Genomic DNA, 17500 nt, shown 5'->3' on the forward strand with positions numbered 1-17500 from the left:
ACCTGCGCTTTATTTATTAACCGAAGATCATTATGTATTTGAATATTAATATTTCCAAGTTGATCAACATAAATTGCCTTCAGAATAGTCCAATCATTTACCAGAATGATAAGGGCCAAGAAAATGGTAGGTAGTTATAAAGTTAATTGTTTATTTCATTATAAAAAAAAGTTTGCGAACAAGAAATAGGTGCTATTTTGTACAGAAAACCAAGCTACGAGTGTCAGTTTAAATTTTTGGTACACCCTGTTATGAGAAATTGGTGACATGTACTTTATATTCGTATAATATTCTGGTTTTTATAGTTAATCAATTCAATGAGATTATATTTGATATAATAAGTATTGTTTACAGTGGTTTTTATTTACCACTGCAGTATTAACTGCATGCATTGTAATATATGTCTCTGATCAGCAAAGGAAAAGTGGTTGGCAAAATATATAATTTGAGAACTGGGAAGCAATCATCTTTGAAAGATGGAAATGACATGCAAATGTTGGATAAGGAAGCTAATTAAATATCTAATGAATAACACTGGCTGCTCTCATTAAAACTATTGCTTGCAAATTCAATGAAGGTGCGAACACGGTCTCTTAAGCTTTAGAAGAAGCTTACAATACGATGAAGAAAAGATCCAAGGTAGGTGTTTATAGAAGTGTCTTACTGTTGTTCTGCTCATATAGCTGGTGTTTACATATATATATATATAGATTTATATATATTATATATATATATATATATATATATATATATATATGTATGTATGTATGTATGATGTATATATATATAATATACATATGTAACATATGCATATATATGTATGTATGTATTATACATATACTGTATATGCATATGTATGAATGTATATATATATATATATATATATATATATATATATATAGATAGATAGATAGATAGATAGATGATAGGTAGACAGATAAAATATCTATATAAACTGTAGCCGTCTAGAAGTAGTATGATAAATAACATATATTAAATGAACGTTGTCTTTACCTAAGCTAAATATCAAGCATAAAATAATCTCAGTTGTGATAATCTTTGCTATAAAAAAATCAAGGTAAATAAAAATTGATAAACTGATTGCTTATTGAATTCTATATATATATTATATATATATATATATATATATATATATAATATATATATATATATATATATATTATATATAATATATATGCATGATGATAAAAGCGATAAATAGATAATCAGAGAAATTATAGATAAATAGAAATAAAAATAATAACAAAAAAAAACTTCTTTCAGTTTTCTTCTGAAGATTGAAAAAGAAACCCACAAAATCACTTTGTAACTTGTTTACTTCTAATTAAAAACTAAATGTAATACTTAGAAGTAAACAAGTTACAAAGTGATTTTGTGGGTTTCGTTTTTCAAAAATAATAATGTTAAATAGAATTTAAATCAAAGATGTTCCATGGCCCTTTATAATCATTAAAACAGTGTAATTTTTCTTAATCTAACACATATCTATTCCTTTTCTAGGTCAATACAGAACGTCCAGATATCCCAAAACTAAATAAGAAGAAACATCTGAAAAAAATCGTCTAAATCAATTTTTTTTAATTTTCCATCTTAAAAACTGTTTTGAAAATTTCAGAAATTAACTTTTGGAATTTGGAGTAAGTTTTTTTTTTCTCTGTGAATTGAAAATTTGGTGGATTGGTGATTTTTCAGACACTTAAAATTTAAGGCTTTACAAGGAAAGTAAAAAATTAAGGAAAATGAAAGTAAAAGATGAAGTAAAATAAATATTTGCCAATTAACGAACGTCGAGTGAAAATTTTAGGAGAAAAAAGATAAATATTAACCATATATATTAATTGTTAGACAGTTTAATTATAGTAAGTTCGTTTAATACAGGAAGGAGGAGAGATTTCGAAATCTCAAGAAAATGTAATAAAATATATTGGAAAACATAGTTGTTGCTTATTTGTAATTAAAGTGAAGAATCAGTATGAATGATCTTACTGAAACTTGCAAGTTAAACCAGTTCACTGGATTCGTGAAAATCTTTAGAATAATGTTGGATATCTATTGCTGACATTAGTTGGTATTCCTTATTGTTTCCAGGAAAAGTTAATCATGAGTGGATCTGGAAAAATATATGTATCTGATTTCCCTAGTTAAAACTGAAGACACATCAATTAAAACAAAAAGTCAAGAAGAAAATGTATGCTTCCATGTAAAATGCAGATCTTGGATTGAACGTCAGATATTAAAAATAAAGTCAGGAGTGAAAACCACGTATGTTTAATAGTAAGAGTTGTAATGAAAAAAACCCGTTCATTAATAACATCAAAACAATATTAAAGTATATTTCAACTACACGGGAGAATTGTCTTCTTGCATTACTGTATGGTAATAAAGATTGTTATGCAACGTTTAACACTGCCATTTGTAGATTTGTAGTTTGCTTTCACTGTAGGTTAAGATAACCAACGCTTATCCTTAATCATGTACATTAGGTCGACTGTCATTTATGATGGACTTTCTGGTTTTATGAAACAGTAGGGTGCAAACGACCCAAAGTATAAAGCCACGAATTTCATGGGGGATAATAATTGTTTCTCCCGTAGACAAAATTCATTGCCACTAAAACTGAATTAGTTATATTTTTGGTCTCTTAATTAAAATCAATATTTTTTGGGGAGTACCTTATATAACCCCTTCAACATAACAGCAATGTCCAAAGTACTATTTATATAGCTACTAACAGTAATTGACCTTCAGTTGTTAAATATGAAATAATAATCTGTAACTAGTATTTATGTATCGTTATGCTGTAGAATTATGTTTTGTAGATGTTCTTGCACTGTATAAGTGCCGTATAAGCATTCTATGATTAAGCCAATCAACAGTCTTGTTGAGTAATTGCTTGTTTTGTTAAGCACATAATCAAAAGGAGTTGAGCTTAATTTTGTGAATACTAATATATTATTGTTGTAAACTAACTTCTAAATTATATTCATGCTCTCTAGTCTAGATAGCAGTTATAGAAAGTAACAACATTGCAACTCTGATGTCACGTGATGCAAAGCTTTGGTGGGCTTTTATGTTGGCGATATCCACGTATATATAGGTAATATTTCTTATTAACTTATTTCATTGAAGTAAAGCTACTAATTACCCCTAAATATCTTCTGTGAGAAACTGTGACTTCACCTTGGGTAAATAAAATTTCTAAGATATTGATTTGTCAATTTGTATATCTCAGTTCTATGCAGCTCAATCCGGGCATTTCAACCACGTAATAATACAGTGATTATCCTGCCATTGGTCATTACTGAGTATTTGTGAAAACGCATAACAGGAAGTTCTTGTAATTACTTAAGAGTTTCTTGGTATATTCTCTTGAGGTCAAAGAAGAAGTATTTTGAATTTGTTCCTTAAAGGGTTTTGATATTTCTTAGCATGAAGGACAATGAGGTTTTATATGATTTACATTCCATATTAAAACACACTTCATTTCTGTTGTCTTAACCTTTGAACCACATTAACTGAATTAAAGGGCTGACTTTTGGGAGTTTGTTTCATTTTCGCTCTTTCTCCTCAACGGTTATTCTGCTGTTATCGAAAAGAATACCTAAGCCGAAAACAATCGTAGCGATAATCTATATAACGACAGAATAGTTAACTAGTTACGTGTCAACAAACCTCGGTTGAAGTTGTTTAACATTACGTCCTGCACAGCCGTAAAAACGCACACAAACAAAACACACATGTATGTGTGTATGTGTGTATATATATATATATATATATATATATATATATATATATATATATATATATATATATAAAATATCAATTAATATTTACATATTTATTTGAACGATTCTTGGAATATCTAATGAGGAAAGATTATCACTTTTAAGTGATGAATAGTTTTTTATGATATTAATCAAGTTAAATCAACATTTTACTTAGAGAACATTTTGCAGTCATTCAATGAAAACAAGGCGCCATGATGATCATTTTATTCCAGAATGTCAGTAGTATATAAAAAATGAGAGCAAATAATCATAGAAGAAACCGAAGGTAATGAACAGAGAAAAAAACAATCAATAATAAAGAAAAATATAGAGTTCAGGTAATAGCATGAACAAGCCATACTTTGTTTTGTTTCATTCTTGTATATATATATATATTATATATATATATATATATATATATATATATATATATATATATTTATATATATGTAATATGTAGATATATATATATATATATATATATATATGTAAGTATGTATGTATATAAATGCGTTTATATGAATAGGTATATATTTAGCACTTATTTTTTGGAATTGTGGAAGGTGTCGTGAATGAAGTATTTATTAGAGACGGAAACAAAGGTTGATTCAAAACTGCCCAATGTAATATTACATAAGGTCATTCTATGACCTTATTACGTAATACTTGTTGCATTCGAGGTATTTAGATAACGAACAGACTTCCTATAATTCTAACTTTGTTTATAGCATCACACATGAAAGTAGGTATTCGACTCCTATTTTACAAGACTTAAAACTTTAATGAGGATAATATGGATCTCACTTAGATAATGCCCCCCCCCCCCCCTCCCCCCCAAAAAAAAATCCCCCCCCCAAAAAAAAAGGGGGTTTTAACCCGATATGTATCCATGTATCCACTTTTGCGGCGTATTTAGTACAAACCCGCTGGGAATAGTTTTTCTAACTGTATGTATCACCCTTGCGGCGTGTTTAGTACAAACTCGTTGGAGTGACCGTTAAAACATAAAAAAAGTTTATAAATATCATAAAGATAATGACCCTCTGGAAATATTAGTCCTAGACAACAACCCCAGACCTTTAATCTGGGGGTTACTATCTAGGAAAGATCCGATAACATTACCAGGAAAATGAAAATTAAAAATTGAGGAATATCGAATATGAAGCAACAACAAAAAAATGATTGAAAAATAACAAAGAATGAGAGGGAGATGCAAAGGGATAAAGACGTGATAGGTAAGAATGATTTAATCCTATATTCCGCCGTTGTACACAATTATGATCTCCAGACCCTTTCCCTTGGAAGTCCTGTATCCTTACTGGAGCACTCTCTTCCTAGATCGTCCTCCGGAGGAAGGGGAGAGGGCCGGGTCGTCTGTCAACTTCTGACTCTTCTTCCCGCCGAAGGATCTGTTAGCGCCCTTGGCGCCTTTCTCTCCCTTGAAGCCCTTGAGACCAGGGAGTCCTATGACGTCTTCCCCTGGTGGACCAGGCTCCCCCTTATCACCGCGGCACCTGCAAGGCTGCATCAGAAGGGAAAATAAGATTTTTTAAATAAAAAAATAAATAAATAGATAAAAGTCATTTCCTATGACACCTTTTCCCTGGGGTCCCAAGCATCCCCCCCACCCTATCACCGCGGCACCTGGGAACCTGCAAGGCTTCATCTGACGAGAACATGAGATTTAAATAAAATAAATAAATGAAAAAGTGTCGTAGTGAATTTTTTTTTAATTATGATAAAAAAACACATTTTAATGTTAGAACAGTAATGTAAGAGAATAGAGGGACCTACTAATTACACTTTTACCTTCAAGGAAATTAAGAATCGAGGTTGAATGTCAAATTACGCAAACATGTTACCGACGCCAGGCGTATGAATTTTTGGCAATTTTGACGCTTTTAAAGCGGCAAAGGAAAAAATAATTGCGGTAAATGGGCTTAACTCGCATGACGTGAGGTTTGACTTGACCTGCGTAGCGTGCTTAATTCTTTACAACCACATATTGTCCAGTCAGTATTTTTTTCATTCATTTTTCCTTAATTTGTGGTACAACAACTTCTTCTGGCAGGCAGCAAAATTAGGTTCGAAGTCGCTGACTGAGGCAGTGCTGTTTCCACAGTTGCTAATAGTTGTGCTATTTTCACTCGAAACCCTTCAATCTATTATCTACGAAATTTCTCGCCATCTTTACAAGAAATGGAGAATATCGCCAATGTAACGAGGCGTACTTGGTAATGTGAGGACAGATTTGCTTTGCAATTACAAACGACTTGGTTTAAGTTGCAGCTGAAAAATACATCATGTGTCATTGCATATGGAATGCAATATGACATTGGTGAAAGAGTAATTCAGGATATGGCAGCTGGTCTCGGATCCCCTAAACATTCACATAAAACCTACCTCTCATATCAAAATGGAATGCAGGATATCAAACGAAAAAAAAAAAATACGGAGATTGCAATGAGCTTGTGTTTGGTATGATTTTTTTTATATATAGTAAATAATTTAATATTCATCCAGATGATGTCACATAGATGACACGAAGACATTCAATTCTTAGTTGGGATAGACATAGTGATGGAGTGCCACACCAGTGCCATTTTTGTAACGTTTGTCAACAATGGAAAGTTATGCCTAGGCAGAAAAGAATCCTAATTCTAAAAGAACCCTTCTTCTACAGTGTCAAAAATTGATGAGCTCACACAAGCATGGTAAAAATTAGTGTAAGTCTTCTGTATGTATGGAAGCAGCTGCAGCCGTTAAACTTTGGCAGCGCTCTCTTGAAAAGGTTGGAGATGGCGATAGTTCTGCATATAATTCCACATTAGCCATGAATGATGAAGAGGGGCTTTATGGACGTGATCACAAAGTTGTAAAAGAGGAATGTTTTAAACATTTTGCGAAAAAGGGTTAGATACAGACTGAAAGTTCTGAAGAAGAAAATGTCAATGGTTGTGTAGACAAAAAAGGTAAACAAATCAGGAGTACCATAGGTGGAGCAGTGCAGGTAACTGATAATAGAATACACACTCTTCAAAATATTTTTGTCCATACTTTGTCGCCATGTAAGGACATCTTCACTTCATGCACTAAAGAACGACCTGATTGCTACTATTCTTCCTTGCACTAACACAGACAAGAAACCAAAGCAAACTCACTGTCCAACTTTTCCTAACTGCCTGTACTTTTAAAAAAAAAAAGCACTAGCCAACATTGAAGTGTCACCACCTCTCAAAGAAGGTCTGACCTATCAGAACAGTCTGTTGGGGGAGGCCCTAAACTAAAGCAAGTTTACCTAGTATATGTGAACTCACAGTCAGCCAGCTATTAGGGAGGCTAATAAGAGCCCAAACATAAAATCGAAATGAATCATTCCTTTCAAAGATGTGGAATAAAGGTCTGAAGGAAAAGTTGCATGGTTATATGACTGTGTCTTGTACATTTCAGTTGAGTGCCATTGAACATAATATGGGATATATACATGGCAGTATCTTAAATGAAATACTATAGGTAGCATAAAACGGGTTCATTTAGCAAAATTAAAGAAGAGATGAGACACAGTTGGGTAGTGAATTCTAGACCAAAGAAGAAGGAAAGGAGCGCAAAAGATGAAGAATCCTGTGCTCCAGGAGGCTTCTGAGGCTTTGGCTCTCCTGCAGAGTATCTAGTTGTCAGTGCCAAGAGTCAGGGAAGCTCCTGGAAAAACGAGCCTAGTATGCTACCTCATTGATGGTCTGCAAATTTATACACTGCAGACACAATGATATGGTAAGAGCATGACTTGGATTTTTTATTTTTGTTGTTGTGTGCAATATATAGCTCTTAAGGGCATTAGAAATAAATTGTTTTAGGTAGGTTATATAAAAAGTGTTTTCCAATGTTCTTTGATGTGTTAATTACCCAAGTATCATTGTTCCCTGAACTTTGATCGGAGGTTTCTCAAAACCAGATTTTTTTTCTTGGTAAAAAATGAGTGAACTATTTTGCTCTAAGTTGGATTTTCATTACACATTTAGATTTGTTATCTTCTATTTTACATCATACTACATATATATATATATATATATATATATATATATATATATATATATATATATATAAAATGTATGTATGTACGTATATGTGTTTGTTCCAGCATAACTCTGAAAATTTTGAGGCAATTCAACCAAACTTGATATACATATGACTTACTTTCTTTAAAAGAATACTGTGGGATAAGACATCACTAGCTCCAAAAGCTACCAGAGAGGGTGGGGCAGGAAGGGGTTCCGTGAAAGGGACTGGTTCTGCCCCGAAGACTTAGTATCTAAATAAACTCTACAAATTTGTCACATCTCATTTTGGTATACCTTTGACTTACTACCTAAAAAAAGAATAGGGGGGGGGGGGGGGCGGGGCGGGGTATGACATCAATGGCATCAAAAGGAGTAGGTGGGGTGGGAAGGGGTGACATAAAAATGTTCAAAAACGACAGATATTAATGTCTAATCCATAATTTTTCGAAGTCACTGAGATGGATGGTGACACTCCCGATGCCCTTTAGGTCCAAGTTTAGCCTCGATAAAAAGAGATGGTGAGATGGCTTGAAAAATCAAATGGCAAAAACGACAAATATTAGTGTCAAATCCATAGTTTTCCAGGTCACTGAGATGGATAGTAACACTCCCTTTAAGTCCAAATTCCTATCAGTCCTGATAGGAATTAGTGGTGAAAAGGAGTGAAATAAAACATCAAATATGCTGGGAAAAGTAATTGAGGCAACTATTTTAACAGGAAAAAGAGAGAGTGAGAAAGAGAGAGTAGAAGGGTTATTAGGGAGGAGAAACAGGGAAAGAGGGAGAGGGTGAGAGAGTTAGGGAGGAGAAAGAGGGAAAGAGTGAGGGAGAAGAAATGAGAGAGAGAGAGAGAGAGAGAGTAAAAGGGGTGTTAGGGAGGAGAAAGAGAGAGAGAGTAGAGGGGATGTTAGGAGGGAGAAAGAGGGAAAGAGTGAGGGCGAGTTGGAGGGATGGAGAGAGTTATTGGTTGTCATTCAGTTTTCCTGGGTAGCGCCAGGTTGGAGTCAGCTATTATTTAATTATTATAATATCAATATAGATATATATCTATATATACTATATATATATATGTGTGTGTGTGTGTGTGTGTGTGTGTGTGTGGTGTGTGTGTTTTAAAATAAAAAAAAATGCTATTAATATCACCAATATAAAAAAACCTCAATGAGAAATTTAAGATAACGGGAAATACTACAAATTGAGGTATAAAAATTTATTATGTAAATAATTTCAAAGATTTTATCAAGGTTTGAAAATGTTAGAAATATTTAAAATTTATAAAAATTGTAATAACTCACAAACCGGATATTTCATGGAAATATCTTTTATCATCCTTAATCCATGCAAAATGTTTGCAAAAATTCAAAGATAAAGAATGATTTATTACCCTTAACCATGTAAAAGGTTGAAAAAAATTTAAAGGATAAATAATGAAAGTCCCTATTAAGAGACCCACCTCCCCCTTCCCCTTTAAAACAAACACATAAACGCATACGCCCAAACTCCGCCCCCCAAGCCCACACACGCAAATACACACCCTACAAGTACTGCGTTAAAAAAAATAATAGCTTTCTCACCGCTTTATCACCCGGTAGACCGGGGGCCCCCTTGTTACCGGGGACCCCCACAGGCCCGGTTGGGGGCTCTGACTCGGGGCCCTTGATGCATTCACCTCTCTCTCCTTTCGGCCCTAGACTGCCTTTTATTCCCGTTTTACCCTTGTCTCCTGCTGGACCCTGGTTACCGTGGAAGTCGGATGCTGGGGAAAAAGTAACAAAATAGGTAGCCTATATATCTATTTGTATATATGTGCGCGCGCACGAACGCGTGTGTGTAGGAGTATATACATATATGATATATATATATATATATATACATATATGTATATATATATATATATAGATATATATATGTATACACACACACACACACACACACACACACACATATATATTTATAGTATAGTATATATATATATATATTAGTTATATATATATTATATTACGTTATATATTATATATATATATATATATATATATATATATATATATATAATTCTATATACATACCATATATATATATATATATATATTAATATATATATATCATAATATATATGTAATATATTGTATCTATGTGTTATAACTGAATCACGAAAAGTTTAGGAACGTTGGATAAATCCATAAATAAAGTTATATGCCACAAAGGGAAAATAAGCAACGGAGTATCCGCGAGGTCTTTCGTAGTTCTTTACTTAGCAGATGAACTGACTTACATGAGAAAATGACGATACACGAAAGGTCGTAAAAACTGACAGATAGGGATTATAAAGAGATTAGTACCTAGAATCCGACACACCTGGAAGATAGTAACCCTCCCAACAAGCAAAAACAGGGTTACAATTAAAAGTTTAAGACAATCTGCTCAGACACAAGGGCAAGACAATTAAAGGATTATTATAGGTGACAGCTATTCAGAACTTTGCTAAACAAAAACATATTCACAATACATATTCACAATACATATTAAACATACATGTACAACGAAAATATCTCTAAGACAACTAATTTTTATTTAATTCTGTAATTTATATCTTTGAGGTCATTCTTAAACATGTTACAAATAAACAAGGGTCCTAAATGAAACAGGCCAAGGCTAATATTGAAAATTACAATGAGAAGGTAAGTTGTATTAAAAGCAGATCCTTTAATTGTCTGAGCAGATTGTCTTAAACTTTTAAGTGCAACCATGCGTTTTGCTTGTTTGGGAGCGTTACTCATCTTCCAGTGTGTCGGATTCTAGGTACTAATCTCTTTATAATCCCTATCTGTCAGTTTTACGACCTTTCGTGCATCGTCATTTTCTCATGTAAGCCAGTTCATCTGCTAAGTAAAGGACGTTTGAACGTCGAAAGATCTCGCGGATATTTTGTTGTTTATTTCCCTTCGTGGCATATAACTTTACATATATACGTCACACACACACCACACCACACACACACATATATATATATATATATGATATATATATATATATATATATATATATATATATATATATATATAACCAACTAAAAACCAAATATTTCACTCAAAAGCACACTTCATATTAAGTTCATCCAATCTGGGTATTTTGAGAAGTGGGCAACTACCTTCTAACTAACCTGATTTGGAAATAACATACTCCTTACTATTATACGCCTTTATGCATATCATTGCCTATGGAAAACCATTATCAGATAAAATGACAGGGAATACCCAATGAGCTCTAGTTATTGCATACACATGCACTTAATTTGAATACAATATATAGAAAGGAACTTATTAACTGTTGAATAGAATAAACAGCAGAATTGGTAACTTGCTGCTCTAATCATTGAATACACAGGTAACTGAAAACCCTGGAGGCAACTACAAGCAATGGCTGTTTGTTGTTGTCTATAACAACTCATAAGGAAAACAAATGCACAAAAGCTTAAATATGCAATTTATAGCCAGGGAAGGCTTGGCTATTTCAGAAAATATTGTATTATGTCTTGCTAAAATTACGAGTTTTTGTTCACTGAGTAAGTATAAATTGACCTTTGTTTTGCGTACATGTAAAAAAATTATTTAAAAAGATCGGCTTCTTTTACTTGAAGGTCAATAATATTTCCATTTTAACACTTTAAACATCTCTAGTACCTAATTGAGCATTTCAGGCTTCCGGAAGCCATTGACTTATCTCCAGATATCCAGTGTTATTTAGAGACTTAAAAACAACCTCACCTCTGAGAAGGTTCCCAAGTGACTTCAGTGCCGCGCTGTGTGACGAAAGTTGGTCGTCTAACTTGGCGACTATTGCCAACTTTCTTTCAAGGTTGTTGAGTTTTATAACCAGGTCTGCAAAATCATACTTGCAAGGCGGTCTGGGAGCTGGCGGCTGCAACTGTAGATTTGTATTAGGGCAGAGAAGATAACTCAAACCAATAAGGTTAAATATTTCCATCAAAAATAATAAATGTCTGAGAACAGTTGTTATTAAATTCAGAATTGCAAAGACGGACACACAAATAGTTGAAACGAAAGGATAAACTAAACTAGGCAACTAAAACGCAGGAAGGTTTACACATATTTTTGACCGATGTGTTTAGTTCATGATTATGAAAATGTGTCCCAGGGCCCACACAAAACATTCACTCACCTACATGCTTAGGTAATTAGATATTTCTCCACCGTATAAAATAAAGTATATATTCAGCAGTGTTACCCATCAAGACATTCTTACAAGCTTAGTCCCACTTGTACTTGAACAATTATTTAAAGTTAAACCTTCATACTTTTGTATTTGAAAAGATATCACAAACTTGATTTCCACTGTGTTCTTACTTTGCAGCAGTCTGTAGTGTTTGTGGTTTCATTGATAATTTTCCAAATCACTTCTGTTTTAGGGCATTTGGTAGTAGCCCTGCAAGGCGTAGAATCCGGATACACAGGTGATCCAGGAGGTCCCCGTGGGCCAGGCAGTCCATACCCTGGAGGGCCTGGAGGCCCAGGTGGGCCGGGCCACATTTCCCCTTCCGGTCCTGGGAAACCTGGTGGTCCTCTCGGGCATTCTGGACAATCTGGTGTAACTGGGCACCCTGGTGGACAAGGATAACCTTTCTGGCACTTTGGGCATGGTGTTCTTGGACATCCTGCTGGACATGGAGTTCCTGGATAACAAAAAGGACATTCAGTTGGTGGGCAACCCACTGGACAGCGGGTACCAGGATAACAATTTGGACATGGTGTAGGAGGACACCCAGAGGGACAACTGGTTCCTGGATAGCAAGGTGGACATGGTGACTCCGGGCATTCTCTAGGACACTCTTGGCCAGGATAGCATGTAGGGCATTCTGTAGCAGGACAACCAACAGGGCACGATTGCCCGGGATAGCACAGTGGGCAAGGCGTTCTTTCACATCCGGGAGGGCAGCTTGTCCCTGGGTAGCAAAGGGGACAGCGCCTTGGTATACACCCTTCCGGGCATGTATCCTTAGAATAGCAAGGGGGGCAAGTCAGTATCGGGCATCCCCTTGGACAAGATACTTGGGAGTAACAAACTGGACAAGGGGACGGTGAACAGCCAGGAGGACACGTTTCTAAAGAATAGCATACTGGACATGGAGTTGGTGGACAACCTACAGGACAGGATTCTCCTGGGTAACATGATGGACATGGAGTTATTGGACATCTTGATGGGCATCGCTGTCCAGGATAACAGGGGGGACATGGTGAAATGGGACAGCCAGGAGGGCAACTGTCTCCTGGAAAACATAGTGGACATGGCATCTGGCATGCAGGTGGGCAAGGCTCACCTGGTCTGCATGGGGGACACGGTGTTTGAGGGCAGTTAGCAGGACATTTTTCACCTGGATAGCAACTTGGGCACGGGGATATTGGACATTCACTTGGGCAGTATTCTCCAGAATAGCAAATGGGACACTTAGAAATCGGACAACCGGGAGGACAGTTTTCTGGTGAGTAACATGTTGGGCATTGTGTTGGAGGACATCCAGCTGGACAAGTTCCAGGTGAACAAGGTGGACATGGGGATGGTGGGCAGCCCTCAGGACATATTTCCCCAGGATAACATGTAGGGCATTGTGTAGCAGGACATCCAATGGGGCAAGGGTCACCAGGATAGCAGCGGGGACACGGAGTTAAAGGACAGCCATCAGGACAACGGGATCCTGGATAGCAAGGTGGGCACTGTGTGGCGGGACAGCCAGTAGGACACGTTGACCCAGGGTAACAAGGTGGGCAAGGTCTGGCTGAACATCCAACCGGACAAGGAGATCCTGGATAGCACGGTGGGCATGGTGTGGATGGGCAGCCCTCCGGACATGGATAACCTGGATAACACGCTGGGCAAGGAGTTTGGGGACAGCCACTTGGGCACTGACTGCCTGGGTAGCAAGGTGGACAATAAGTTACTGGACACCCAATAGGGCAAGGATTCCCTGGGAAACAATCGGGGCATTCAGTAAATGGACATCCTGGTGGACACCTACTGCCTGGGAAACATGGAGGGCAAGGTGTGGGCGGGCATCCTGCCGGACAAGCAGTTCCTGGGTAGCAAGGAGGACAAGGGGGCCTTATTGGCCCGGGATTTGGGCAAAGAGGGGGACAGTTCAGACCAGGCACACACTCGGGGCAGGTAATTTGTCTCTTGATGTGTCTCTTGTTTATCACCAAGATCAAGGCGTCCAGAGCTTCTCCCATGGGAGAACCACTGAAGGGCCCATCCCTGGAGAAGCTGGCGTTAACGGGGATTAGGCTCCTGAGGTCCACGTCGTCTAGCGAAGGGGCGAACAAGTCGGCGGCGAGACGGTCTAAGATGATTGCCTCAGGATCGTCACTGGCAAGGACAGCGTTCGGTGACGATGAGCAGAGCAACAATACAGCTGTGATAATCCGAAACAAACTGCTCGGAAACGCCATGGCGGTGGAACCCTAAACTTAGCAGGTCCTGTTAAGGATAAAATGTTTATTTTAGATATCTATGAAAATAGAAGTGTTTGCTGAGTTTGCTAAAAGGTAAACCTGGCTCTGGGAAAACAGCATGGCGGTGGAACCCTAAACTTAGCAGGTCCTGTTAAGGATAAAATGTTGATTTTAGATAACTATGAAGAAGATAAAAGCGGTTGATGAGTTTGCTAAAAAGTAAATCTGGCTCTGGGAAAACAGCATGGCGGTGGAACCCTAAACTTAGCAGGTCCTGTTGAGGATAAAATGCTGATTTTAAATTTCTATGAAGAAGATAGAAGTAGTTGCTTAGTTTGCTAAAAGGTAAACTTGGCTCTGGGAAAACAGCGACTAGCTCAGAATCACTTCACAGACCATTACCACAAGCCCCGCCCCCAAATAAGGAAAACATTATTCATGATAAATGATTGGAAATTTATTCCTTTATCCTTAAAGAACAATTTCATACCACATAATAACGATAATCGGTTGTATACCTTAATACTATAATATACAGAAGCAGATTGAGTCATCTGAACGATTATGAAACTGAGTTTGAGAGAGAGAGAGAGAGAGAGAGAGAGAGAGAGAGAGAGAGAGAGAGAATACCGGATTAACAAATCACGTGAAATGCATGAATGAAATGATTAATTCTATAACATCATTGCCTTTTATGAAAATTAAAACTATGTGGCTAAAGAATTTAAGAGAGAAATTCCAGTGACTAATAACCTCTGTAAGTACATAAAAATCATCTTCATGTTAAAAGACATCATCCGCTTTGAAAGTTTTTGCTCGTTAGATTTATCAATAATAGTAGAATATGTGATATTTTATCATCATTTTGCCACGCTATGAAACGAAAGTGTTATGATTGTATAATGCAATGACAGGTAATACCATGAGTATGGAGCGCCTCAGTGGCGTGATTGGTATGTTCTTTGCCTACCACCTCGGTGGTCGCGAGTTCGATTCCCGGGCATTCCATTGAGGAGTCAGAGATGTGTATTTCTGGTTCGGAAGTCACGTAAAGCCGTTGGTCCCGTTGCTGAATAACCACTGGTTTCATGCAACTTAAAAACACCATACAAACAAAAAACCATAAATATGTATTTACGATTTCGCGTTCCATGACAGATACAGCGGTAAATTAATATTTTCCGCCGCATTTTGAAAGAAGAATGTGTTATATATATATATATATATATATATATATATATATATATATATATATATATATATATATAATATTATATTTTTTTTTTTTTTTTGGGGGGGGGGGGGGGGGTTCGTGAAAAGAAAACAAAAGGTTTTGTAATCACTTATCATGTTACGCAAAGTAAATGTGTTTATTTTTCCAGGAAAAATATCTTGGGAATTTGCTGTCATTTTTCTCATTTGTCTACTTGTATCGTGGTAAGAATGTTTCAATATACAAATGGAAAATGTTCATTATGTTATCGTCGTTAATTTTGAATCTGTAAAAGCAAAACACAAAACAGAGAGAGAGAGAGAGAGAGAGAGAGAGAGAGAGAGAGAGAGAGAGAGAGAGATAATTAAGTTACAGTTTAATTCATCATGAGATCAGTCCATGCATAAACCTCAAAGCACAATGTGTTGTATTTACGACTGAGGCAAATGTCCCATTCATATTATATAAATAAAAACAATACTGCAAATTCTAACCATCAGCAAAGGTTACAAAATAGTGAATTATGAAATTGTCTTTCCACGAAAAGATCATTCTTTTGCCAAATATTCAAATGACATTATTCTCACGGAAATCGACCCAACGTCGAGGGGTGGGTACACTGAGCTGTAGATACATTACGAGTTGAACTGTACGTAAAAATATAATTTCACACGTATTACTTACCTCCAGGTCACTCCTTGGATCTCACCTTTCCGATCACAAAAAAATATTATAATTCACTCAGAACACAATGCCTTAAACACACAATGACAGAAAAAAGCCTTGGCTATTCCATGGTGCCCGATATAGTTTTGATTTCCTCGCTGCTAAACGCTACGAGATTCCCCCCTGCGGTTGCTCTGAGGTCGATATCGGCTGGTCTCTTCAGAGCGAAAGATACTGAGACGTTCGTAGACCCTTATCCTGTATTGATGATCTCATTCTAAAAGTAAATTAAGTATTCTTAGACAATTTTCCCTGTTCGTGGTTTAATGGCAACCATTCGGCACGCCACGCATCGCTCTTTACCATTACGTTGTTGCTAATGAAACCTTCCAGAGAAAACTAACGACTTAGAGAAACGCCGGAGGCATTTGAAAGATTTTCTACCTTAGAGGGGGATTCTCTCACCTCCTTTTCCTCACTGCCAGTCCTGCTGTTTTGGGTTTATTCACTCCAGGCATCGGTGCCAGGACCCCAAACAACAATGGGAGGACTGTCTGTTTGCAGAAGAGCGACCTTGAGAGGAACGTTATCAGGAGGGATAGGTCTGGAGAGACATGGTGGATGCTTTTTGTCATTCTGCTATTTATATCTTTTCAACTTAGCTTTTGTATCGTTTTTGTTATTGGGTTATGTTAAGGGACGATGTGTGTATAACTTTGATATTCTTTCGGGATTCCCCTTCGGCTTTTATCATAATTCTTTATTCAGTAATGTTAAAGCATTTTTTATTAATTAATTCATTATTTTATTTTACCACAAAACACTACTATTCGAGATGTTTTATGTAAATGATTTTAGAGAAGACGTCTTTCATTTATGACATTTCCTCATATCTAGAGCATAGTTAAAAAGGTGTTGGAATCCACCGAGGAGTTTCCCGTATTATTTTGTATTATATACTAAGGTCATTTTCCAAAGGTATAGCACACATACATTTTGAAGTATTTTTTTCACATTCGTAATTAGACTATATTCTGGGAAATATTGCAAACCAAGTTAAATCAATATTTCTTTTAGGTTTGTCGTCGCTATTGCAAAAATGTCATTTTTAAAAGTTTTTTAATTCCATTTATAAAAAATTCTTGAACAAATTATATGAATACTTTATTTTGGTTGTTACGATAAAGACGATAGTTAGGTATATTCAATATTTTTTTTATTAATAAAGCTTTTGCAGTACAATACTAATTAACTAAATTCAAGTCACGCAGAATTTCATTCAATTATGAACACTATAGTCTTAAACTACAA

The 17500-nt window shown here is 36.0% G+C and overlaps 1 protein-coding gene and 1 pseudogene across 1 annotated transcript; one reads left to right on the top strand and one right to left on the bottom strand.

The window, feature by feature from the left end:
- LOC135198138 (uncharacterized) overlaps positions 1-3559 on the top strand; it is a 20474-nt pseudogene extending 16915 nt beyond the window's left edge.
- Positions 3560-4739: 1180 nt separating this feature from the next.
- On the bottom strand, positions 4740-16398 carry LOC135201604 (basic proline-rich protein-like). The gene is made up of 5 exons (XM_064230654.1): positions 16208-16398; positions 12211-14335; positions 11611-11770; positions 9421-9602; positions 4740-5310 (listed from the first exon to the last, which is right to left on the bottom strand). Exons 2-5 carry the CDS (start codon positions 14305-14307, stop codon positions 5104-5106), a joined length of 2646 nt encoding a protein of 881 aa, XP_064086724.1. The 5' UTR covers positions 14308-14335; positions 16208-16398; the 3' UTR covers positions 4740-5103.
- Between the last annotated feature and the right edge of the window lie 1102 nt (positions 16399-17500).

This window comes from Macrobrachium nipponense, chromosome 23 (assembly GCF_015104395.2).
Source record: "Macrobrachium nipponense isolate FS-2020 chromosome 23, ASM1510439v2, whole genome shotgun sequence".
NCBI classification, from domain to species: Eukaryota; Metazoa; Arthropoda; class Malacostraca; order Decapoda; family Palaemonidae; genus Macrobrachium; species Macrobrachium nipponense.

What these genes read in the sequence shown, in the direction of transcription:
- LOC135201604 (XM_064230654.1), bottom strand. Translation starts at nt 14,307, where the DNA reads ATGGCGTTTCCGAGCAGTTTGTTTCGGATTATCACAGCTGTATTGTTG. An exon ending in ACACTACAGACTGCTGCAAA is followed by an intron (nt 11,771 to 12,210) that starts GTAAGAACACAG and finishes ACAAATCTACAG; the next exon opens with TTGCAGCCGCCAGCTCCCAG. An exon ending in GTCTACCGGGTGATAAAGCG is followed by an intron (nt 5,311 to 9,420) that starts GTGAGAAAGCTA and finishes CTTCTGATGCAG; the next exon opens with CCTTGCAGGTGCCGCGGTGA.